This window comes from Bos javanicus, chromosome 2 (genome assembly GCF_032452875.1).
Source record: "Bos javanicus breed banteng chromosome 2, ARS-OSU_banteng_1.0, whole genome shotgun sequence".
In the NCBI taxonomy this organism is placed as follows: Eukaryota; Metazoa; Chordata; class Mammalia; order Artiodactyla; family Bovidae; genus Bos; species Bos javanicus.
The window spans coordinates 26,696,796-26,721,320 of NC_083869.1; the positions used below are offsets into that span (position 1 = coordinate 26,696,796).

The following is a 24,525-nucleotide window of genomic DNA, read 5'->3' on the forward strand; positions in this document are numbered from 1 at the left end:
CCTTTCCAAACCTGAGAACGCCGCGGGCACCCTAGAGATGCTGGTGCGATTCGGAAGGCGCAGTGGACAGGCGAAGGAAAGCGCGGGTGAGCTAAACTGGCCCATCCCGGCACAGGGACTGTTTCTGGTTCCCAAGCACGGGGGGAGAGGCGAGGGTACATTACCTTCTGAAACGGGCTGCACCAAATAAAAACAGCACTGTGGGCATCTTTGGGCTCCGTGTAAATTAGACAGTTTTGACCATGGATGGGTGGGTAGGTGGGAAGTTTACAGAAATAAGGGTAGAGAAAAGAAGTCAGAAACTTAACAGTTGACTGGTCTAGCTGGTCTGGACCTCAAGCTGCGCCGTTGCAGCTCCAAAAGTCTGGTGTTTGCTGAATTCTCTCGCACTTAAGCTTTGTTATTCGTTGAATGACTTGGAATGTATTTTGGAAATATAAGTGATCTCATTAGAATGTTGTGAACCTACTGAGTGCTCTTAGGAAAGTGTCTTAAGGAAAGTCTCATTTTATTCAAATCTAGAATGAAGGTAATGTCTCACCCTACGGCATATACTTTGATATATCAGTGTAAAAATAATGCTGTTTAAGGTGGATTAACTCACATGACCTTTTATAAAAATTTGATTTTGTAATAGAAGTAGCTAGAACATTTAAAGAACTCTTTATTACTTTGAGTGATTTTGGTTTCTTAAGTCTGTAAATTCCCAATTAATGTTCTCATGGTAACATTAGAACCTTGGGAACTTAGACTATCTTCATGTCATTGCTGCTGCTGCTGCTGCTGCTAAGTTGCTTCAGTCATGTCCGACTCTGCGACCCCATAGACGGCAGCCCACCAGGCTCCCCTGTCCCTGGGATTCTCCAGGCAAGAACACTGGAGTGGGTTGCCATTTCCTTCTCCAGTGCATGAAGGTGAAAAGTGAAAGTGAAGTCGCTCAGTCCTGTACGACTCTGAGCGACCCCATGGACTGCAGCCTACCGGGCTCCTCCGTCCATGGGGTTTTCCAGGCAAGAGTACTGGAGTGCGGTGCCATCGCCTTCTCCGTGTCATTGCTTCAGTAGCAATCAAATCCCTTGTGCCAAGTGAGAGCCAGCCATTCTCCCACCCAGTGGGCACTAGTGCATATATATGCTGTGGAAAACTTAAGAAGTACCAGCAGAGGATCATGACATGTAGGAGACAGTACTCAAGGGGCACGTATTGAAAAAACACAATTGTTCTCACATATTCACTTTCTTGTATATAAAGTACTGCACTGGGAGTTCCCTGGTGCTGCAGTGGTTAGGACTGGATGCTTTCACTGCCTGGACTGTTTGCAATCCCTGGTGGAGGAACTAAGATCCCACAAACCTCAGGGAGCAAAAAGGAAAAAAAAAAAGTGCCGTGCTAAAATATTTACCTGATAGATTTAACTCTGGCAGTTGGTCCAGAAGTTTGCATCTGAGCCTCACTGCTAAATTATATCTTCATTTGGAAGATGTTGATACTGAGATTCCAAGAAGTTAAATAACTTGCCCAAGTTTACATAGTAAGGAATTGACTGAGCAAGGACTCAAATTTATGTCTTCTGATTTTAAAATCTTGTATATTTTCCACTTAATCCCAGCTGTTCTTAAGATAATAAGAATAAAATTATTCTTTGAAACAACTTCCAGATAGTATGCCAATATAGAAATGTCTATGAAAAATCACTTAAACTCTTCTTGAAAGCTTTTAACTCATTTTTAAAAATTTATTAGAAATGAAGAACTGTGAAGAAGATCCAGTTCTCTATCCACCTCTTCTGCCTACCAAAGTAGATCTCCGGCAGGTCACCGTAATTCCACACAATGAGTGGGAAAGGATTCGAGATAGCCTAGACAGTTTGACAAGAGAAGCAGCATGCCTTCGTGCAGAAAGAAAAGCAAAGAAAGAAATGCATTTACGATCCCAAGAAGTGGTAAAACACTGGACTAATACATATGCAGTAAGTATTAACCATCTCGGAGTACACATGCACTGAAGACTTACTCTTCTTAGTACTCTTTTATAAATATTTTAAAGATGCAAAATAGCATTACAGTGCATTGAAACACATTTTCAACAGCTTTATTTAGGTATAAGTGGCATACAGTAAACTGGATATATTTGAAGTGTACAATTTAAGATTGGATGTGCTTATTTACTCCTGAAACCATTATTATAATCAAGATAATGAACATATAATTGCCCCCCAGAAAGTTTTCTTGTACCCCATTTTACTTCCTCTCATTCCTCCCCATGCTTCCTCCAGTGTCTCTAGGCAACCACTGATCTGCTGTCTATTATAAATTTAACTCACACTATTATTTGGAAATTCTTTCATGTTTTGTATCAATTATTAATTCATTTTATTGCTGAGCAGTATTCCATTGTATGGATATAACACAGTTTGTTATTATGCTCAGTTGTTGATGGATGAACATCAAGCAGATATTGACATTTGACCTGCAACAGAAAGTAAAGACAGTTTTATGAATTTTACTTCTTTTCCAATGTGGGTGTCTTTTAGTTCTTTCTTTCTCTTTCTTTTTGCCTTATTGTACAGGAATGGATGTTTGATTTTTAAAGTGCTTTTTTTTTTTTTTTTTTGCTTGTCTCTGTTGATGTAATCATGAAGTTGTAATTCTTAATTTTGTTATATGGTGAATTGATCAGTATTCAAACATTGAAGCAAGATTGCATTCCTGGGATAAATGTCTGCTGGTTATATGTTATCTTTTTGATGGTTTCAGTTTGTTAAAATGTTAATTTTTGCATATGTATTGATGAGGGATATTGAACTGATGAGGGATATTGAACTGATTGAACTTCTTGAAATGATATTGGTTTTCTTGAAATGTCTTTGTCTGGTTTGGATATCAGGGTAATGCTGGTTATTGTTACGATGGAGGATTGTGCAGAAACACAGGTCTTGAAACTGAGGAGCCAAGGAGCTTCTTGAGGTATCCAGGCAGCTTCATCTGCCGTTGATTTGTCTGCCATTCCATCTTTTTCTAAAATGATATATCTCTTTGCTGTGCCGTTCTCTGTGCATCTGTAAGATTCTCTACCTAAGAGGTACAGTAACCTGCGTTTTAGTGCCATGTACATGAGTGGGAATCTACTTCAAAGTGGGGAGGTATCCTCTGACTCCTTTTATTATTTCACCTGGGGAGAAATGCTGGGAAAAGATATTCTCATCCCCCTACAACACTTGCCTGGATCATTGAGGAACTGAGAGGCAGGAATTTTTCCTGTTTTCTAGTAGAATTTTTAAAACTCTGTGCAAGCATAATATCTGCTTAGAGAGTTCTCACTTTTCCCTACCCCCCCAACTTTGCATATTTCCTCACTATATTGCAAGGTACATTATCTGTCTTTGGGAGGGGACACAGAAAGCTTGTCTTTCCTTGCTTTAGGAACAGTGTTCATAATCTATGAATTCTCTTTTTTCTAAAAGAGGGAAGAGTTACATCATGACTGATATCATATATGTAATATAATATGTGACATTCTGAAAAAGTCAAAACTTACAAGGAAAGAAAACAGATCAGTGATTCCCAGGGGGTACAGGTGGGGGGAATAGTTGACTCTAACAGGACATGAGGGAATTTTAGGGGAGGATGGAACTGTTCTATAAATGACCATGCATTTGTAAAACTGTATGTTAAAAGAGCGTATATAACATACACTGTAAAAAATTTGATTTTAGAAAAGCCCTTGGTCCATAAATAGATGGGGGTGTGAAATATACTCCCTGTTTTTTTTTTTTTTCCCAGAAGTACCACACTACACCTAATACTTTACACTTTCATGGGTGTTAAAGAAGAAAAAAAATGTAGTGAGTGTAATAGAAACATAATAATAAAAACTGCAGTATAGGCACAGGGATTGGCAAAATGATTCATCAGTAGAGAGAGCCTAGAAGCAATCCTGTGTTATACATGGGAGCCTGCCATGTGCTAGAAATGTCATTGCAAATTAAATGGAAAAAGATGGAAATTCCATAACAGATACTGAAATAATTGGCATATGGAAAAAATGAAATTATATCCCTATGGTACAGAATATACAAAAATGAATTTCAGCTGGATTTAAGACCTAAATGTGGAAAATGGAACATTTAAAAATAAATCATAGGATAGCTTCAAGGTTTCAGGGTAGGTGAGATTTTCTTAAGATGTAGAAAGTATGACCCATAAAGGAGAAAATGACTTCATGGATATGAGACATTGACTACCTCCTCAGGGGTGTAGAAGAACATGTGAAATATGCTGTTGTTGATTTTTTAAAGGGCTTCCCTGGTGGCTCAGTGGTAAAGAATCCGCCTGCCAATGCAGGAGACACGGTTCCATCCCTGATCCAGGAGGATCCCTCGTACTGTGGAGCAATCGAGTCTGTGCTCCACGACTATTATTGAGCCTGTGCTCTAGAGCCCGGGAGCCACAACTACGGAAGCCCGCACGCCCTAGAGCCCGTGGTCCCCAGCAAGGGAAGCCACCGCAATGAGAAGCTCGCACACCACGAGAGAGGAGTCCTAGCTCACCGCAAAGAGCCCTCGCAGCAACAAAGACCAAGCACAGCCAGAAATAAATAAATAAATAAAGGGACAAAAGTAGCAATATTATTTATATAGAATAGAATTATGGAAGTAAGTGTGAGAAACTAAGGTAAGTGTTTATCTTAGAGATTCCAGGTACAAATGAGGATTGGAGGGAGAGTTCCATTATATACTTTTGTAATATTTTGGGTTTTGAACCATGTAAATGTATTACCTAAAAAATTCAATTAAAGATTAGCTCATAAGTATAACCTCTTATTTATTAATGGTATGTGCAAATACTCAGGGAAAGCTCTAATTATAATGTTAAATTTTGTAAGGTTAAATTACAAAATGAAAACAGACTACTGCTTTTATCTTTTTGTAGGGGATGAAAGAACAGAAACTTGAAGCCAAAAAGAAGCGTGATGAAGAAATAGAAGCAGAAAGACAAATTCTTGATATAGAAGAAGCAATATACAAACAAGGAGAAAGGAAAAAGGCCATTGAACTTGCAAAGCAATACCAATTTTACCAGACAGAACGAGTGAAAAACTTTCATGTACTACTTGGGTTTTCTTACATTTTATATATATTTAACACCACTGTATATAACTAGACTTCATTTTCTTAAAATATTGCAATTTTTTTTTTTGTAGTCAGGACTACTTCTTAGTAGAGTTATGAAAGAACGGGATGCACAGATTGAATTCCAAAAGAGTAAAATAAAATCAGATAAAAAATGGGAGGAACAAGTGAAACTCAATGTTGAAAAAGCTTTTAAAGAAGAACGAGAAAAAGCAGAAAAACAACGCAGAGAAAGAGTGGCTCTTGCTAAAGATCATTTAAAACAGTATGTATATATAAATTACCTTTTTTTTGTACCTTCTTCTTTTTCTTGTAATGGATATAGCTTTTTTTTCTGATTATAAAAGTAACGTATGCTGATATACTTAATAAATAGAAAAAAATACAAAGAAAGAGGTTAAGAATCACTATTACTCCTTTGGTGGCTTAGTCGCTAAGTCATGTCTGACTCTGCAACCCCATTTACTTTAGCCTACCACGCTCCTCTGTCCATGGGGTTTTTCAGGCAAGAATACTGGAGTGGGTTGCCATTTCCTTCTCCAAGGGATCATCCCAGCCCAGGGATCGAACTTTGGTCTCCTGCATTGCAGGTGGATTACTTCCTTATCTAAAAATAATATATTAGTTACAATTGTTATAATAATGCCACAAAATCTGGTGGCATTCAACAGTAAACATTTATTTCTCATGTGTGTGTGGGTTGTTTGGGCTTGGCTGGGCAGCTTCTCTTCAAACTGTAGGACAGCTGGGTTTGCTTGTTACTGCAGTAAAGGCTCTGATCCTATTCCATGTGGATCTCATTTTGAGGTCCAGGATGAAGGGACAGCAAGCACCAGGGGAAAATTGTTTTTACGGTATTGACAGATGCAAAAGAATGAACCCAAGCTTGCAAGCACATGGCTAAACCCAAAGAAAGTCAAAGGGTAAGGAAATACACTTGGCCTACCATGAGTCTCAAGTCACATCACCATGCTGACTTCAGTGGGACAGAGCCATAGACCTACATGGAAGTGAGGAGTGAGGGAGTCCATCTTTTTGAACAATAATCTAACACAATAATTTGTTATTGTCTTGGTATGTAGCCATATAGATTTTTTTGATGTTAGTGGTAGAGAGGGTCTCATTCACTGAAGTATAATTTGTATTTAATAAAATCCACTTTTTAAAAGCATATTGCTGGGAATTCCCTGGTGGTCCATTAATTAGGACTCTGTACTTTCACTGCCGAGGTACTAGGGTTCAATCCCTGGTTGGGGAACTAAGATCCCGTAAGTCATGCCCTATGCCCCCGCAAAGCATAGTGCTGTATAATCACCTCCAAATCAAGATGTAGAACACTTGACTGCCCCCCAAAATTCCCTCATGCTCCTTTGCATTAAGTTCTGTCCCCCACCCTTGGCCCTTGGTAATCATTGATCCACTGATACAGACTTTTTTTCTGAGCATGTATACTCACATTTTATAAAATAAAACTAGATCTACAGTATTGTTTTATGAAATGTTTTTTTCACTTACCAGTAGTCCCTGTGCTCAGTCTTGTTTGACTCTTTGTGGCCCAATGGACTGTAGCCCACCAGTCTCCTCTGTCTGTGGAATTTTTCAGGCAAGTATACTGGAGTGGGTTGCCATTTCCTACTCTGGGGGATCTTCCCGACCCAGGGATCAAACCCGTGTCTCTTGCATTGGCAGGCAGTTCTTTACCACTAGCACCACCTGGGAAGTCCCTAGTATGTCATGAAATCTTGCCATGTTGGTAAATGGAAATCAAAGCTGATTTTTTTTAAAGTAGCTATTATTGTACATATGGAGAGGAGAATATTTGGGTGTTATTTTACTTACTTTTCTAAATAACTGATGCATGCACATAGGGAGAGGCACAAAGGGGATTTAGTGAAAAGCCTCTTCCTTGTCCATCAGCCACCTTGTGTGAGATCATTTTCTTCATACTATAGTTTAAATGTATCAATATATACATTGTATTAATGTATACAAAAAAATAATACTGTTTGTGGACATTGTTACCATTTTTAAAGAAAAAATATTTTTATACTTAAGTATTATATCATTAATTCATTCATCATTATTTTTAAATATAATTAAATAAAATAGGCTATAAATTAAAAATCACCAGAAATGCTGTGATCCAGATTAAGCACTATTAACATATGAGTGTATATTCATCTGCTCTTCAAAATTTTCTTTTAAATTTCACAAACTATAAACGAATAATCAGAGAAGGCAATGGCACCCCACTCCAGTACTCTTGGCTGGAAAATCCCATGGATGGAGGAGCCTGGTAGACTGCAGTCCATGGGGTCGCGAAGAGTCAGACACGACTGAGTAACTTCACTTTCACTTTTCCCTTTCATGTGGTCACACAGAGTTGGACACGACTGAATCGACAGCAGCATAAATGAATAATATGCCTGTTGTTTCCAATTCAAGCAATATAACAAAATTTGGAGTAAAATTTAGAATTTCTTCTTTATTTCCACTCTATTCAATGTCTTTAACTTTCATTTCGCTCTTCAAAAATAGCCATTATTAGGCTTCCCTGGTGCCTTAGTGGTAAAGAATCCACCTGCCAGTGCAGGAGACACAGGTTTGGTCCCTGATCCAGGAAGATCCCACGTGCGGTAGAGATAGTAAGCCCGTGTGCAACAACTATTGAGCCTGTGCTGTAGAGCTCAGGAGCCAGTAGTGAGCCCTTGCACTGCAGCTACTGAAGACTGAGTGCCCTAGAGAATGTGCTCTGCAACAAGCGAAGCCACCTCAATGAGAAGTCCACACACTGCAGCTAGAGCGTAGCCCCTACTCCCTGCAACTAGAGAAAAGCCCACGCAACAGCGAAGACCCAACACAGCCAAAAATAAATGAATAAAAAAATTTTAAGTATCCATTATTAAGAGTTTTATAGCTGTCACCTCAGAATGTTTTATTGTAGTTACTAATATTTATGTTCAGGACAATCTCTGTCCATGGGATTTTCCAGGCAAGAATACTGGAGTGGGTTGCCATTTCCTCCTCCAGGGGATCTTCCTGACACAGGGATTGAACCCACACCTCTTATGTCTCCTGCATTAGCAGGCAGATTCTTTGCCACTGAGCTACCTGGAATGTGGAAGTATATGTTAATCATTGATTAATTGATTAAAAGGTGATGATGAGTGTATTTATATATATTAGATATTAATTTATTAGACATATTGCAGATTTTTGTCATCAGTATTTGGAAAATATGGCCTATTTTATTGTTTGTCTTTGATCAGTATGAGAATCTGCCTGTGACTCACAGTGGGCATGATGTTCAGTTCAGTTCAGTCGCTCAGTCATGTCCAACTCTTTGCGACCCCATGACTCACAGCACGCCAGGCCTCCCTGTCCATCACCATCTCCCGGAGTTCACTCAAACTCATGTCCATCGAGTCAGTGATGCCATCCAGCCATCTCATCCTCTGTCGTCCCCTTCTCCTCCTGCCCCCAATCCCTCCCAGCATCAGAGTCTTTTCCAATGAGTCAACTCTTTGCATGAGGTGGCCAAAGAACTGGAGTTTCAGCTTCAGCATCATTCCTTCCAAAGAACACCCAGGTCTGATCTCCTTTGGAATGGACTGGTTGGATCTCCTTGCAGTCCAAGGGACTCTCAAGAGTCTTCTCCAACACCACAGTTCAAAAGCATCAATTCTTCGGTGCTCAGCTTTCTTAACAGTCCAACTCTCACATCCATACATGACCACTGGAAAAACCATAGCCTTGACTAGATGGACCTTTGTTGGCAAAGTAATGTCTCTGCTTTTGAATATGCTCTCTAGGTTGGTCATAACTTTCCTTCCAAGGAGTAAGTGAGGACAGGGCAAATAAGGGACTCTGTGATGCCAAAATCTCCCCAAAGAAGATTTTTGATCGACACCTTTAAAAAAATTATTGTAAAGACACTTAAAAAGTAAGATGAGGTTGATTACATCAGGGAAGTCCCAAATGTAAGCTTCGTGAGGGCAGGAACATGTGTTGATTGGCTGGGCGGGATGCGTGGATGCATAGACACAGGCAGCTCAGGCTGGAGTGGTCTTGCCGGTATGCTGAGGATCGACTACCAAACGTGGGCAGTCAGAACCTGTGATAAGCCACTGATGGTGCATGCTCCTGGTGGTGATGGTAGTGGGCCTGAGGGTGTGGGTTGAACAGAGCTGGTGCTAAATCCAGATCGGAGCTCTGCAGTGAGGAGGCTGCTCAGGCGTCTCTGAGGAACTCACACGCAAGCCCTGTGAGAGAACCTGCGCTGGATGACTCACCAGTCAGAGGCATCAATAGTTGGTGTTAGCCAGGGGGAAGATAACAAGCAAAATGGCCAGCAGGGTAAGGAAATCGTCGCCTTTCTTCTGTCAAACCCCATTTTCTGAGGGGCCAGGTCCATAGCTTAGATAGTGTCTTGTAGTGCTGAAATCGAAAAGCAGACGGGATTAGGGACTCTTCTGTAAAACAGTGTCACCATTTCAGTATACTGTCTATTGTTCAGTTAACTGGTTCTTTCTAAAGGAAAGAAACATTTGAATCTGGTGAAAGACTTAATTTTGGTGAGTAATGAAACATATTTGAAGAAAGAAAAATAATTGGCAATCCTGGGATAACCAAGTTTGGATTTGGTTTTTATCACTGCTCTTTACCTATCTGTTCTTGTCCCCAAAGAAATCCTGAAGTTTTCCTTTACAGCTTCAAATCATCCCAGTAAGAATCTAATTCATTTCTATTTCTTTATATTCTATTTTTCTGCTTCACTCTTTGTTTTTTTTTTTTCTTCAGAATAAAAGAACATGAAGAGGAAGAAGAAAGAAGGAGAAAAGAGGAAGAAAACGATGCTGAGGAAATAAAGCGACAGAACTCATTATATGAAATAGAAATGAAAAAAAAACAAGGAAAGAAAAAAGAAGAGATCAATGAAAGCAGGAGACTATTTTTTGTAAGTAGATAATACTCAGAAATGTATCTCTTCAAGAAATGTACAAAGTCCAATGCCTAATTTTCAGTATATTTTTTATAAACAATAGTGGAGTAGAAAACAAGTTTACTATTAAGTTGGATTTCTAGGTATACTTTGAGGGGAACTATATTTGCTGTTGTTTCACATGTATGTGCTTTTACTCATGAACAAGAATTAAGAGAATGAGACTTTTTGTCAAATGAATTTTCTTATCCTTAAAATGAGAGCTGTTACAAGCAACGAACGGGGTGATATATATTCAGTATCTGCTGCACTATTAATTTGTGCTCAATAAATGGTAATAATTGTTTTATGGTTTTTATAATTTATTTTGTAATTTTTAACATCCTTTTCTTTATAAAGTTATTTTTTTATTAAGTAACATATTCATTGTTGTTGTGTCTGACTTTCACGAAGTTACATACATCCAGATTTAAAACATCAAGCATCACAAAACGCTTAGAGTAGCAGTCCTTGCTCCACTTCTTCTGCTTCTTGGAAAATTATATTCTAAATAATCTACATATTTTTAAAAATATATGAAGCTTTCAAGATATGTATCTTGATTTATCAGTTTTAAATGTTTTCTGTCTCTCTGCCCCAAAGAGGATTTAGCTCTTTTCCAATACTACCCTCTTCTCATTCTCCTCCCTAAATAATCAGGGTATAATTTTAGTTTAATCATTATTATGATTACATGAATATTGTTCATCAAAGAGTTAATATACTATGACTGTATTTTTTGCTTCCGTAAATATGTTTGTGATTAAAATAATTGTCATTGTTTTCATTTGCTTTAAAGTTGTATACCTCAATTTTTTCCATATGTTCCATGTTCTGTCAAATGGATGATACTAGTTTTCAAGTGTTCAGCCAAGTAATATTAAATTATCTATGTTATTGGTTTTTTGGTGCTCCCACGTCCAGAGTCCCCCGTCCTCTGCCTTCTGGACTGTTCGCTCTCTGGGCCTGCTGCTCAGCTGCCTTCTGGGCCTTCCCTGTGCCGTTTCCTGGGTCACACAGCTCCTATTTCCTCAATCTTAAGCCTTCCTCTTTCTTGGTTCATTCCTTCATCTTGCTGAAATACATCCTTGAGTAGCTTCTGAAGAAAGGCTACAGAGGTGAGATTTTTGACTTCTCACCTGGAAAGCTTATCCTCTAAGGTAATGCTTGCTTTATAGTTTGGATGTAGGATTCCGGGTTCAGAATTCAGAGTTGTGTATTTACAGTTTCTTAATCACCTAGCTTTCAGTGTTGCTATTGAGAAGTTTTATTCCATTTATGGTCTTCATCTTATGTGTGTAAGCTCCTGTGTTTGGCTTTTTCTTTCCTTCTCTCTGTTTCTCTGGAAGCTCTCAGAGTCTAAGATTTCACAGGGACATACTTTGTGTAGGTCTTTTTCATTTTGCTAAGCACTCAGTTGATGCTTTAACCCATAAATGTGTCAAGTTTTTATTTCTTCTATAATTTTGTCCCTTTCTATTTTGTTTTCTCTGTTCTAGAACCCCTCTGGACTTTCTGAAGTGATGCTCTAATTTTTTAAAAAATGGCTTCTCATATTATTAGTTAGGGTACAAGCATATAACAGAAAACTCGAAAAATGTAAAAACTTACAAAATAAATTGCAACAGTACCTTAAAAATTAAACCTTTATTTGAAGAGCAGAGCTAATCATTCCAAGGCTGATATGATTCCTCCAGAATCAACAAGGAATGAGACAGCTTTTCTTTTTTTGTCTTCCTGTACTCAGAACAGAGGTGGCTTCTGTTCTCAGGATTGCCTCATGGCCTTGAAGAGCTGCTGGAGCTCCCACCCTCCTGACCAGACTCCAGGCAGCAAGAAGAAGAAAGGATGAAGGACAGAAAAGAGTGTTCTATCTTTTCTCCTTTTAAGGAACTTTTTCAGAACTCCCACTTAACCATTTCCATTAAATCTCATTGGTTGTAATTTAGTGACACCTCGCTGAAAAGAAAGCTTGGAAATATAGTCTTCTAGCTGAGAATATTGCCACTCTGAACAAAATCTGAGTTCTGCTACTTATGCAGAAGGGAAGAAAGACTCTTTGGTAGGCAGTTAATTATTCCTGCCATTTTTGTTTTGTTTTTTTTTACTTTGAGAGTTATCCTCAACTTTGTCTTCTAAATCTTCTACTGAATTTTTAATTTTAGTGATGAAAGTTTTAATTTCTAAGTATTATAGAATACTAGTAATATCATTATTCCTTTTGCTTGAAGTCTTATTCTTGATTCATGAATATAATATTTCTATCTCTCCAAGTCACTTTGGAATAGGACAGACCTGTTTTGAATGCTAACTTGGCTACTTACTAACTATGTGACCTTGAGCTGAGGCTTCCAACTTTTAAAAAATCAGAATTAACTTTGTGTTAATTCTACTCTTTGCTTATTATAAAAATCCTTATGAACATTACAATAACTTAGAAAAAACAGTAAAATAAAGCTTTTAAGAAATAATTCGAAAAAATCACTTTTAAGAGTTTGATATTTTCACTACCTTTTCATGTCAACTAATCTATCTCCTAACCAGACTACAGGCTTTTAAAAGTAATATCCCATAAAATAGAAGAGTACTTAAGCATAGTAGGTACATAGTAACCTTGAGTTATAAATATGTTGTAATAATAAATAATTTGCACCTAGTAACTTTTACCTTGAATTCACTTCTACTTTTGGTAACAGAAGCACTCATCTATCTGTATATCCTGGCTGTTGTGTTTAAAGGCACCTATTATTGTGATGGCTAACTGAGGTCAGGTAGTAGAATATATTCTGATATGAACAGATTTTAAATTTTTGTTTAAAAAATGACCTAGTTTAAAATTTTTTATTAGAATATACATCTGTATAATTTTTTGTGTATGTGTAAAAAGAAACCCTAGACAAGAAATTAGTTTCAGAGTAATTGAGCCTGGTGGGTGGAATTAGGCATAGGAAGATAGTAGTGTGGTAGGAAAAATTTTACACTATGTGTTTTTAAAATATTTTAAATTTGTATAGCATATGACTATATTAACTATTCAAACATTGAATGAGATTACAATATATTTACTGTATTTTTAATTATATTAATAGTATTGTTTTAAATTACATAGTTGTAAAAAAGAGATATTTGAAAAGAAATACAGAAAATTAAGAAGATGTAAAAGTCATCTATAATCTCATACCCTAGAGCCAACTACTGTTAACATTTGATGCATTTCTTCCAGGTATATATTCAATATAAACTTATATGTGCATGAAAAACTAAAATACACTATGGTAATGCTTTATATTCTGCTTTTTCCTCCTACTTACTGTTATTTATATCTTTCAATGTCCTTGAGAGCATAATTTAACTGTTTCTCCATCATTGAATATTTAGAAGTTGTTTTCAGTTTTTCAATATTATAAATAACTCTGAGATGAATTACATGGTACATGAAATTTAATGCCCAGCTATGATTATCTCCTTGAGATAAATTTCCGAGAGAAATAATTATATTAGAAGCTGACCATTTGACAGATTCCTATTAGATATCTATATGTTGAGACTTTGCTTTGTGATAACACAATTTCCCCCCTACACCCAGGAACATTTGAATGATAAACATATCATCAAAGCTGTAGAACAGCAGCAGCAAGAGGAAGAAGATGAAAAGATTAGAAAATTTATCAAAGCAAAAAAGCGTCTTACACAAATGGGGAAAGAGAAAGAAGCTGAAACACACAGGTCAGTGTCTAAAATAATTTTTGTGCTTAATAAAGTACTATCTGAAATTATTTTAAATCAGAAGTTGTGATATGAGAGTGCAGTCTTTAGGAATAAAGATCTTATTATTTTATGTATATCAGGGCATTTAGTGACTTGGTGATTTCAGCTTGGAGCATGCGAATTGGGGTTCCCTTGGAATATTGATGTCATCTATGTGGTTCAGTTCAGTTCAGTCACTCAGTCATGTCCGACTCTTTGCGACCCCATGAATCACAGCACACCAGGCCTCCCTGTCCATCACCAACTCCCGGAGTTCACCCAAACTCATGACCATTGAGTTGGTGATGCCATCCAGCCATTCATCCTCTGTCGTCCCCTTCTCCTCCTGTCCCCAATCCCTCCCAGCATCAGTCTTTTCCAATGAGTCAACTCTTCGCATAAGGTGGCCAAAGTATTGGAGTTTCAGCTTCAGCATCTGTCCTTCCAATGAACACCCAGGACTGATCTTTAGGATGGACTGGTTGGCTCTCCTTGCAGTCCAAGGGACTCTCAAGAGTCTTCTCCAACACCACAGTTCAAAAGCATCAATTCTTCGGTGCTCAGCTTTCTTCACAGTCCAACTCTCACATCCATATGTGACCACTGGAAAAACCATAGCCTTGACCAGACAGACCTTTATTGGCAAACTAATGTCTCTGCATCTATATGGCAGATGACTGGAAATACTGAACATCTCTGCTTTAGGAGATGGGTATGAGAGCTGTATAAAAGCTGGAGATGGCTTTATGAGCCATTGATATACAAGTGGCAGCTGGAACTGTGGGTACAGGTGAGCTCACCTAGGGGGAGTAGATAAGAAATGAAGGTGACATAGTCCCTATGGAAATCCATAGTTAAAGGTCAAATGGAGAACAAAGATAATATGAAGACCAAGGAATAGTTTCCAGACAATGGAGGAAAAGCAAAGAAACTGCAAAGGGTGTGTGTGTGTGTGTGTGTGAGAATTTAGTAAGGAGAGAGCAGTCATCAGTGTTAGATGACTAGAGGGAGAGAGTTTTAAAATACAGCACTCGTCAGATGTAGAGGTCATTGCTTACCTTAGTGAGCAATTTGGGATGAGATGAGTGAAGATACAGTACATCGTCTTTCTGTCTAGATTATGCTTTTCACTTGTGCAAAACCCTCTGGTGGCTTCACACCACACTTAGTGTGTTGATTATGGCCCATAAGGCCCTGTACCCATCCTAATTCCCAGTGACCCTAACTCCCTCTCCCAAACCTCATCTCTTCCTGTTCTCTTTCTTTCCCTCTTCATCACTTAAACTGAATTTCTCCTGTACCCTCTTTGGGAAATGCTCACCTCCCTTGACTCTTTCAGATCTTTACTCAACTATTGCCTTCTCATTCAGGACATCCCTGTGTTATTTAAAATTATAACCCCACACTCCACATTGCTTATCACTTTACCTGCTTTCTTTTTTTCACTGGTGCTCCAATACTATTTTATTTAGTTTGCTGTGTCTCTACCCCAACTATTGTGAAAGCTCCACAAAGGCAGAGATTTTTAATGTTTTTGTTTACTTCTATGTCCCAATAGCTGCAATAGTCCCTGGCACATAGTAGATAATCAATAAAAGTCTTTAGAAAAACACTTGTTTTTGAAAGCCTAGGTGAAATGTGACTTTTTCCATGAAGGCTTCCTTTTTTCATTTGCTCACATCACTGTCTAGGTTTATTGTGGCATTTATCACCTTTTGCCTGCATAGTTATTTACATAACTGCCTTTTCTGCACTTTTTTTATTCATTAATTTTTGGCTGTTCTGGGTCTTTGGTGCCGTGTGGGCTTTTCTCTAGTTGCAGGGAGCAGAGGCTGCTCTCTAGTCATACTGCATGGGCTTCTCGTCGCAGTGGCTTCTCTTGCTGTGGAGCACAGGCTCTAGGGCATGTGGACTTCAGTAGTTGTGGTTGGGCTTAGCTGCTCCATGGCACGTGGGGTTTTCCCGGACTGGGATCAAACCTGCGTCTCCTGCACTGGCAGGCGGATTCTTCACCACTGAGACAGCAAGGAAGCCCTTTTCCCACTTTAGATCGTCACTTCCTTGGTGCGCGCATTGTGTCCTTTCTCTTCGTTTCTCCAGTGTTGCTTTGCAAATTCACTCAGTGATCAGTGAATATGTCACAACTCAAGTTAAGTTTTTGCCCAATTTCCTAAACCAAAACGCCCCCACTCCTTTGACAGACAGGTAGTTATTGTTGATGACGTGCCAGGCACTTTGCTTGGCCCTGAACTAGAGAGAGGACTTAACCCAGTGCAAAAGGAAAGTTAAATTTATCTTCATTTAAATTATATTGGCTCCATAACAAAACCATTCTTGAAGACTTGACTAGTAAATGGTTATTTTGTTACAGGCTAATGGAGGAACGGAGAGAAAGGATAAATAACTTCCTGAGTAAGCTAATGAAAGAGAAATTTGACAATGAAGATTTGATTATTGCTAGAGATATTGCAGAAGCTGAGGCTGAGTGGGAAAAAAGAGAAAGAGAAAAGTATGAAAAAAACAAAGCAGAATTAAAAGCAATCGCAGAACATAGAGCTCTTGTGGTAAGCAATTCACTAATGACAAGTAAAAATCAAACAAAATTGAGCCCTTTGCTGTACTTTTCCCTAACTTACTCCCTCTGCTTCTCTAACAAAAAACTAAGAGATTTGAAAAACAATATATAAAATTACCTTCCAATATTCTTGAAATCAGACCGTTTACTTTCTAACAGAAAATGACGTGATAATTACAAATAAGATCTTTATAGATGCAAACTAATAGTCTCTTCTGTTTCAGAACCGTCTGAAATGTAAAAAAGTTATTAACTTTCATTTGAATGGTTTTAAGATAAACCAAGTAAAAATTACCCCATTGTGTTTCTGTGTATCTTAATACTTCAGAATTTACCCCTTACATGACTGACTTTCATAAGATTTAGATAGTTTTTAAGCATTATAGTAGTTATATAATGCTATAAATGCTTCCCTATTTTGAGATGGTCTTGCTTTTCTGTTCCTATATTTTTTTAAACCAATATCATTCTACTTATGTTTTCATTGTTTCTTGATATTACTAGAACAAAAAGTAAACTGGCCATGTGTGAGTCACCCCAATTTTTGGCCCTTTCATTGCGCCTGGCTGACTTTGCCCTTGGAACTTTCTAACTTCAAGGCCGTTGATTGCTAAAAATGGTTTTTTTTTTTCTTTTGCCTTCTATCATCTAGATGAAGAATAAAGAGGAAGAAGAAAGACAAAGGAAAATAGAAGCTACAGAACAAATGCTAGCTATCTTAAAAGCAGACCAGATTTTCTGGGAGCATGAAAAGGAAAAAAAGCGGAAAGCTGATAAAGAACGTCGAGAAGTTCAAGATGCCCATATTCAGCAAATGGTAGTTATTCCTAAATGTTTATACTTATAAATATGTAATATAGATTTAATGAGTTTTGTTTCCCAGAACAGTTTTATAAAGTAAGATTAGACAGTTGCTATGGTTATGACACAATAAAATGTACTACAAATGTGAAGTTTCTTTTTATCAGTATTGAAGTTTCCATACTAGGTTTATGTCTTTCGACAGATATTTATCTTTCTTTAGTTTCAATTGTTTTAGTAAATGTGAAAGAAAATACAAATGCACATGGCAGGCCATGATGCTTCTTTTACTTTTTCCCCTTTTATAACTATTATCCAGAGAATATGTTGATTGGGATCTCATAGGTTTCGTATTTGAGGTGAGTGGTGGTCCCAGAGATTTTAGAACATGTATGCAGGACTGGGCATGTAATCATTTGTTTCTGAAAACTGTTTTCCAGAATAGCTCTACCATTTTCCATTCCTCCCAGCAATGTATGCAAAGACAAGTTACTCCACATCCTTGCTAACACTTGTTATTGCCATCTTTTAATTTTTAACAATTCTAGTATAGTGTTATCTCATGGTGTCGTTTTGCATTTCCTAACAACTAAAGATGTTGAACATCTTTTCATGTTCTTTTTAGTTGTTGTGTGCCTTACTTTGTGTTTACTTAAACCTTTTGCCAGTTATTTAGTTGGGTCATTAATGTGGTGAAATATGCATAAAATTTACTATTTTTAATCATACAATCCAAGGGCATTAAGCACATTTATACTGAGGTGCAATTGTCAACACTGTCCATCACCATAACTTTTTCATCATCCTCCTCTGAAACTCTGTGCGCTTTAAAGAGCAACTGTCTTGTTCTACCTTCCTCCCAGTTCCTAGTAACCACTGTTCAACTTTTTGTCTCTGTGAATTTGCTATTCTAAGTACCTCATATTAGTGAAATCATACAGTATTTGTCCTTTTTTCTCTGTCTTATTTCACTGATCGTAGTATCTTCAAGGTTCATTCATATTGCAGCATGTGTCAGTTTCATTCCTTCTTGATATTCCATTGTACATATACATCAGATTTTGTTTATCCACACATCCATCAATGGATATTTGCATGGTTCCCATATTTTGGCTATTGCAAATAATGATTCTATGCACACTGCTATATAGACACACACCTGTTTGAGTTCCTGTTTTCCATTCTTTTGCTTATATACCTACAAGCGGAATTGCTAGATCATATAGTAATTCTGTCTAGTTGTTTTTCAGAAACACCATAGTTTTCTACAGCAGTTGCATCATTTAACGGAGCCACCAGCAATGTTCGAGAGTTCTACCTCCTCCAAATTCTCAACACTCGTTTTCTGTTTGTTGTTGCTTATCATAATGGATCTGAAGTGGTATCTCATGGTTTTCACATGCATTTCCCTCATGATTAGTGATATTGAGCATCTTTTCATATACTTATTGGCCATTTCCATTCAGGCTCAAGACTTCCTTTAGCACATTTTATGGCACAGGTAGCCTAGTAATAAATGTTTTTATGGAGAAGTCTTTTATCTTGCTTTCATATTACTGGATACAAAATTAACTGGATGTCATTATTTTTTCAGCCTTTTGACTGTTTGTTCCAGTGTCTTCTGGCGTTCACCATTTGACTGGAATCTGTTAATATTGTTTGTCCCCTGTATGTGATGTGTCATTTTTCTCTCGCTCTCTTGCTCATTACAAGCTTTTTTATTGTGGCTTCCTGTAGATTGACTGTGATGTTTTGAGTTTTTCCTATTTGAGATTTGTGGTGGGTCTTGGATGTGCTACTTAATATTACGAAATGTGAGTTTTTTTTTTTTTTTTTTACTATTTCAAGTATTTTTTCCTGCCTCTTTATCCTTTTTTTCTTCAGGGACCCAGTTTGCACATGCATAGACATCTGATATTGTACCAGGAATCTGACATTCTGTTCATTTTAGTCAATAATTTTTTCTTCAGATGGGATACTTTCTATTGACCTACTTTCAACACTGATTCTGATGCTGAGCTCCCCCGAGTTTTTCATTTCAGTTATTGAACTTTCAACTCTACAGGTTTTTTTTTATAGTTTCTAATTCTGTGATTCCCAATTCACTTGTTCTGAGCATATTTCTTTTAATTTACTGGATATTTTCATAACTGCTTTGAAATCTAATTGCCAAAGTCAATATGTAGTCTCATTAATAGTTGTAACTTTTTTAACTATTAAAGTTACAATTGTTTCTGTTGAACTTTCTTTCCTGAAAATAATATAACATTTTCCTATTTCTTTGCAGTGATTTTTGGTTGAAAATCAAACACTTTATATAGAATATGTTGCAGATTCTGTTTTGTTCTGAGGGTTGTTGCTTTTTTAGTAGGCAGTTGTTTTCCCTGGATGCAAACTATGAAATCTGCCTTCACCACAGTACCTCTGATGTCTTTGGTCACTTTCACGTTTTAAAGCCTGGATCCCTAGGGTTCTTTCCTCACTGTACTGGTTTTGTTTGACAGTCATCCAGTAATATGGGTAGAGGTCTATGTTCAGACACCTTTAGCCAGTAAAGCTTTTACTCCCGTGCCTGCTATGAAAGCTGTGTGCAGGTTGAGATTGGTAGTCCAAAAATTCTCCTGTGTGGATGTATTCTTATCAGTCAGGAATGTGTGTAGATTTACCATTACAGCTTTTCTCTCATTCCAGAATCTCCTCCTCAAATTTCTAGCTGTTTTGTCACTTGGCCCAAATAGAATCTGCCATCATTGTCTAGTAATCTGCATGTTTTCACCACCTGAGCTAGAGGGATAGCAATGCCCTCCAGACAAGAAAGTTATGAACTTGTACTTCTTACCTTCTGATCTAGTTTTTCATGAAAAAACACTTCTCAAGCAGTAGCCTGTGCATAGTCATTTACCAATGCTCTGAAATGGCTGACTTTAATAATCAACTTTTCTGTGGAGTTTTGCCCAACCTCATGTGGCCATTATCAGAAGTAGGATCTGCCATATTATTTTGAAGCAAATACCAAATATCATTTTATCAATGTATATTTCAATGTATGTATCAGTATCTATCTCTAAAACCCAGGGACTCCTTCAGTTCAATTCAGTCGCTCAGTCGTATCCAACTCTTTGCGACCCCATGAATCACAGCACGCCAGGCCTCCCTGTCCATCACCAACTCCCAGAGTTCACTCAGACTCATGTCCATCTAGTCAGTGATGCCATCCAGCCATCTCATCCTGTCGCCCCCTTCTCCTCCTGCCCCCAATCCCTCTCAGCATCAGAGTCTTTTCCAATGAGTCAACTCTTTGCATGAGGTGGCCAAAGTACTGGAGTTTCACCTTTAACATCATTCCTTCCAAAGAAATCCCAGGGCCCATCTTCAGAATGGACTGGTTGGATCTCCTTGCAGTCCAAGGGACTCTCAAGTCTTCTCCAACACCACAGTTCAAAAGCATCAATTCTTCGGCGCTCAGCTTCCTTCACAGTCCAACTCTCACATCCATACATGACCACAGGAAAAACCATAGCCTTGACTAGACGAACCTTTGTTGGCAAAGTAATGTCTCTGCTTTTGAATATGCTCTCTAGGTTGGTCATAACTTTCCTTCCAAGGAGTAAGCGTCTTTTAATTTCATGGCTGCAGTCACCATCTGCAGTGACTTTGGACCCCCCAAAAATAAAGTCTGACACTGTTTCCACTCTTTCCCCATCTATTTCGCATGAAATGATGGGACCAGATGCCATGATCTTAGTTTTCTGAATCTTGAGCTTTAAGCCAACTTTTTCACTCTCCTCTTCCACTTTCATCAAGAGGTTCTTTAGTTCCTCTTCACTTTCTGCCATAAGGGTGGTGTCATCTGCATATCTGAGTTTATTGAGATTTCTCCCGGCAATCTTGATTCCAGCTTGTACTTCTTCCAGCCCAGCATTTCTCATGATGTACTCTGCATAGAAGTTAAATAAGCAGGGTGACAATATACAGCCTTGACGAACTTCTTTTCCTATTTGGAACCAGTCTGTTGTTCCATGTCCAGTTCTAACTGTTGCTTCCTGACCTGCATATAGGTTTCTCAAGAGGCAGGTCAGGTGGTCTGGTATTCCCATCTCTTGAAGAATTTCCCACAGTTTATTGGGATCCACACAGTCAAAGGCTTTGGCATAGTCAATAAAGCAGAAATAGATGTTTTTCTGGAACTCTCTTGCTTTTTTGATGATCCAGCGGATGTTGGCAATTTGGTCTCTGGTTCCTCTGCCTTTGCTAAAACCAGCTTGAACATCTGGAAGTTCACGGTTCACATATTGGTGAAACCTGGCTTGGAGAATTTTGAGCATTACTTTACTAGCGTGTGAGATGGGTGCAATTGTGTGGTAGTTTGAGCATTCTTTGGCATTGCCTTTCTTTGGGATTAGAATGAAAACTGACCTTTCCCAGTCCCGTGGCCACTGCTGAGTTTTCCAAATACGCTGGCATATTGAGTGCAGCACTTTCACAGCATCATCTTTCAGGATTTGAAATAGCTCAACTGGAATTCCATCACCTCCACTAGCTTTGTCTGTAATGATGCTAAGGCCCACTTGACTTCACATTCCAGGATGTCTGGCTCTAAGTGAGTGGTCACAGGATTGTGATTATCTTGGTTGTGAAGATCTTTTTTGTACAGTTCTTGTGTGTATTCCTGCCACCTCTTCTTAATATCTTCTGCTTCTGTTAGGTCCATACCATTTCTGTCCTTTATTGAGCCCATCTTTGCATGAAAAGACTCTTCAGAATTAACATAATCACAATTGTTATCACATCTAAAACATTCAAAAAAATGTAACATTTAACATTCAGTGTTTTCTCAATTTCCACCAGATTGTCTCGTGAATTATTTAGTTTTTTGAGGATGAAACAGGGTCCATATATTCTATTAGGCTGATTGATATATCTTTCAAATTTCTTGTAACCTGTAACTCTTCCTTCATCCCCATCCTTCTTGTTCTTATTCTCCTTGTCTTGTTTATCTTGCAATTTGTTGAAGGAACTGGGTTTCTCGTCTTTTATTATAGTCTGGATTTTGTGGGCAGCCATGCAGGGTAGTATAGTTCCTTACATTTCATGCGAAATCCAAGGTAAGTCAGATTCAGGCTGTTTTTTGCTGAAAATCCCTCATAATTGGTGTGTATTTCCACTAGGAGGCATGTGATGACTGTCATCTTACTTTCTGTGATACAAGCAGACTTTGGTGATTGTTACCTAGATTTAATTCATAGGTGGCAAAATGTATTTTCTCCTTCCTTCTCATTGATTGCTTAAGTTTTCAAATAAATTTTCATGATCGGCAATTGGTTTCCCTTAAATATAATTTTAAAAGACAGGATAAATATTTGATTTTCACTTGAGTTTTCAAATAATTAGCTCTCTAACATCTCCTAAGGTATTTGTTACTTTACCTGCCATGTGATGATTTTTAGGATTTTAAACCAATCAATATTTTACAAATCTGTATTTGATGTATATAAAGTTTGAGGTACCAGTCATATGATCATTATGGTTATCCTTTCCTTCCACTCTCATTTCCTTTCTGTACTTAAAATACGTTTATCCCTGTTCCCTCAATGTTTCTACAAAACTGCTACCCAGTCAGTTTATCCCAGTTGCTCCTTGTCAAGATCCCAAATTTCAGCATTTTACCATTGCTAAGACAGCTTTTAGCCTTTTTTTAAAATTCCTAATGTTATTTAATGTCATTTTCTATTTTTTCAAACTCCTGGTGTCTGTCCCTATTCAACAAATAGCATAAAAATCCTAGTGTTGAAATACAGCATTCTAATAAAAATTTGGTATTTTATATTGAATACAAAATAGTTGTTCTATTTCATCACAAATTTCAGTTTATGATTTTAAGCTGAAGTGTCTGGTTACTGATTTTGAAAAATATTTGCATGAATGTTATAATAATATATTCACAAGTGATTTTTTTTTATAAACTCAGCACTTCTTAAAATGCATACAATGAAAAGCTGTCAACCAAAATATAGAAATCTTTAAAAAGCCATTAGTCACTTCGTGTAATATAAAGTTTTTGTAAATTATAAAAAGAAAAAAATGAAATGCTAGTAAACTAGTTTTTGATAGGTTGCTTATTCTACCTAGTTTCTGATCAACCTACATTGATAAATGTCACCTGTCCAACTTGAGATTCTTAGGAAACAGAGAATGTAACTAGTTTACCTTAATTCAGATCTTCATTGGAGATTGAATCTTACGTGGCTGGGCCACATGGTGCACGTGGCTGGTTTGGGATAGAAGGTTTGGATGCATCCTTTCAGGACAGCGGATGGACTGGGACAGTGATTGGTATGCCTTCTATACTTGTGAAGAAACACACCTTATAATTGGTAGAAACGGGCTTTTAAACTTGGTTATTTTAATCTTAATTTCATGCTATATTATTTGAAGATGTACAATCACATAGTAAGATAAGCTTCACTGAGCCACTGCTTTGAACATATTGTGAGAAGCATGGGAGAATTTCTGAAATAAATTATGTAGTTAAGTCAGGACTTGTCAAATGTCAATGAATTTAAAAGCTCTATCTACAACTTCATATGCTATGTGTGTTTAGAAAATTGACCAATTTTCTAAACACATAAGTATATATTTTCTCTTTCCCAAACAGGCCAAACATAAGTTTAATGCACTGCAAGCAAAACAAGCAGAATCAGAGTACTGCAGACTTACTGAAGCACTTGTGGCTGAAAAGGAGAAGGAATTTCAGGATTATGCCAGAGAAGTAATCGAATCTGAATCTGAATCGACAAAGAAATATATTTATCCTCTTGTAAAAGCTGTACAGGAAGGACCTGGAGGTGGCCGTGGACCAGTTTTAGTGGACAGAGGTGGATTAAGACCCAGCTATCAGGCAAATGATACCACTGGAGTCCAGCTCCCTTTTTATAACTCTCGGGGATCGAAATATAATAATTTTCAAAAGTCTAAGGGAAGGCTAGGTTTTACATGGTAGAAAAAAGTTTATTTTTAAGATTAAGAAGACTAATTTGTAGCTAATCTGAGCTACACACTCAAGTGAATTATATGGTTATAATTTGTTAATAAAGCTGCTTTTCATCTAAGTACAATTATGTCTGACCTAATTGATTCTTCCCCACTCAAGATTAACTCCGATTCTCTTTTTTATTCTGATAAAAGATATATACAACAAAATGTATAATTATAGCTATTTAAGAATATTCAGTGGCATTGTTCCAAATGGAAACCTGTTATCTGTACCTGTTAGTACACAACTGTTCTAAT

The 24,525-nt window shown here is 37.5% G+C and overlaps 1 protein-coding gene across 2 annotated transcripts; it reads left to right on the forward strand.

The window, feature by feature from the left end:
- On the forward strand, window positions 1–24,350 carry CFAP210 (cilia and flagella associated protein 210). Of its 2 annotated transcripts, XM_061435812.1 has the most exons (9): window positions 4–86; window positions 1,743–1,969; window positions 4,932–5,105; window positions 5,203–5,396; window positions 9,932–10,088; window positions 13,699–13,838; window positions 16,231–16,423; window positions 17,087–17,251; window positions 23,891–24,350. In XM_061435812.1, exons 1-9 carry the CDS (start codon window positions 38–40, stop codon window positions 24,233–24,235), a joined length of 1,644 nt encoding a protein of 547 aa, XP_061291796.1. In that variant the 5' UTR covers window positions 4–37; the 3' UTR covers window positions 24,236–24,350. The 2 variants fall into 2 exon arrangements, with proteins under 2 accessions (XP_061291804.1, XP_061291796.1); XM_061435820.1 differs by lacking the exon at window positions 1,743–1,969 and having other exon boundaries at window positions 1–86.
- Window positions 24,351–24,525: the final 175 nt, after the last annotated feature.

Coding starts and splice junctions, on each gene's coding strand:
- CFAP210 (XM_061435812.1), top strand. CDS start 38: ATGCTGGTGCGATTCGGAAGGCGCAGTGGACAGGCGAAGGAAAGCGCG. Junction 5,397..9,931: donor GCTAAAGATCATTTAAAACA/GTATGTATATAT, acceptor TTTTTTCTTCAG/AATAAAAGAACATGAAGAGG. Junction 10,089..13,698: donor AAAGCAGGAGACTATTTTTT/GTAAGTAGATAA, acceptor CCCTACACCCAG/GAACATTTGAATGATAAACA.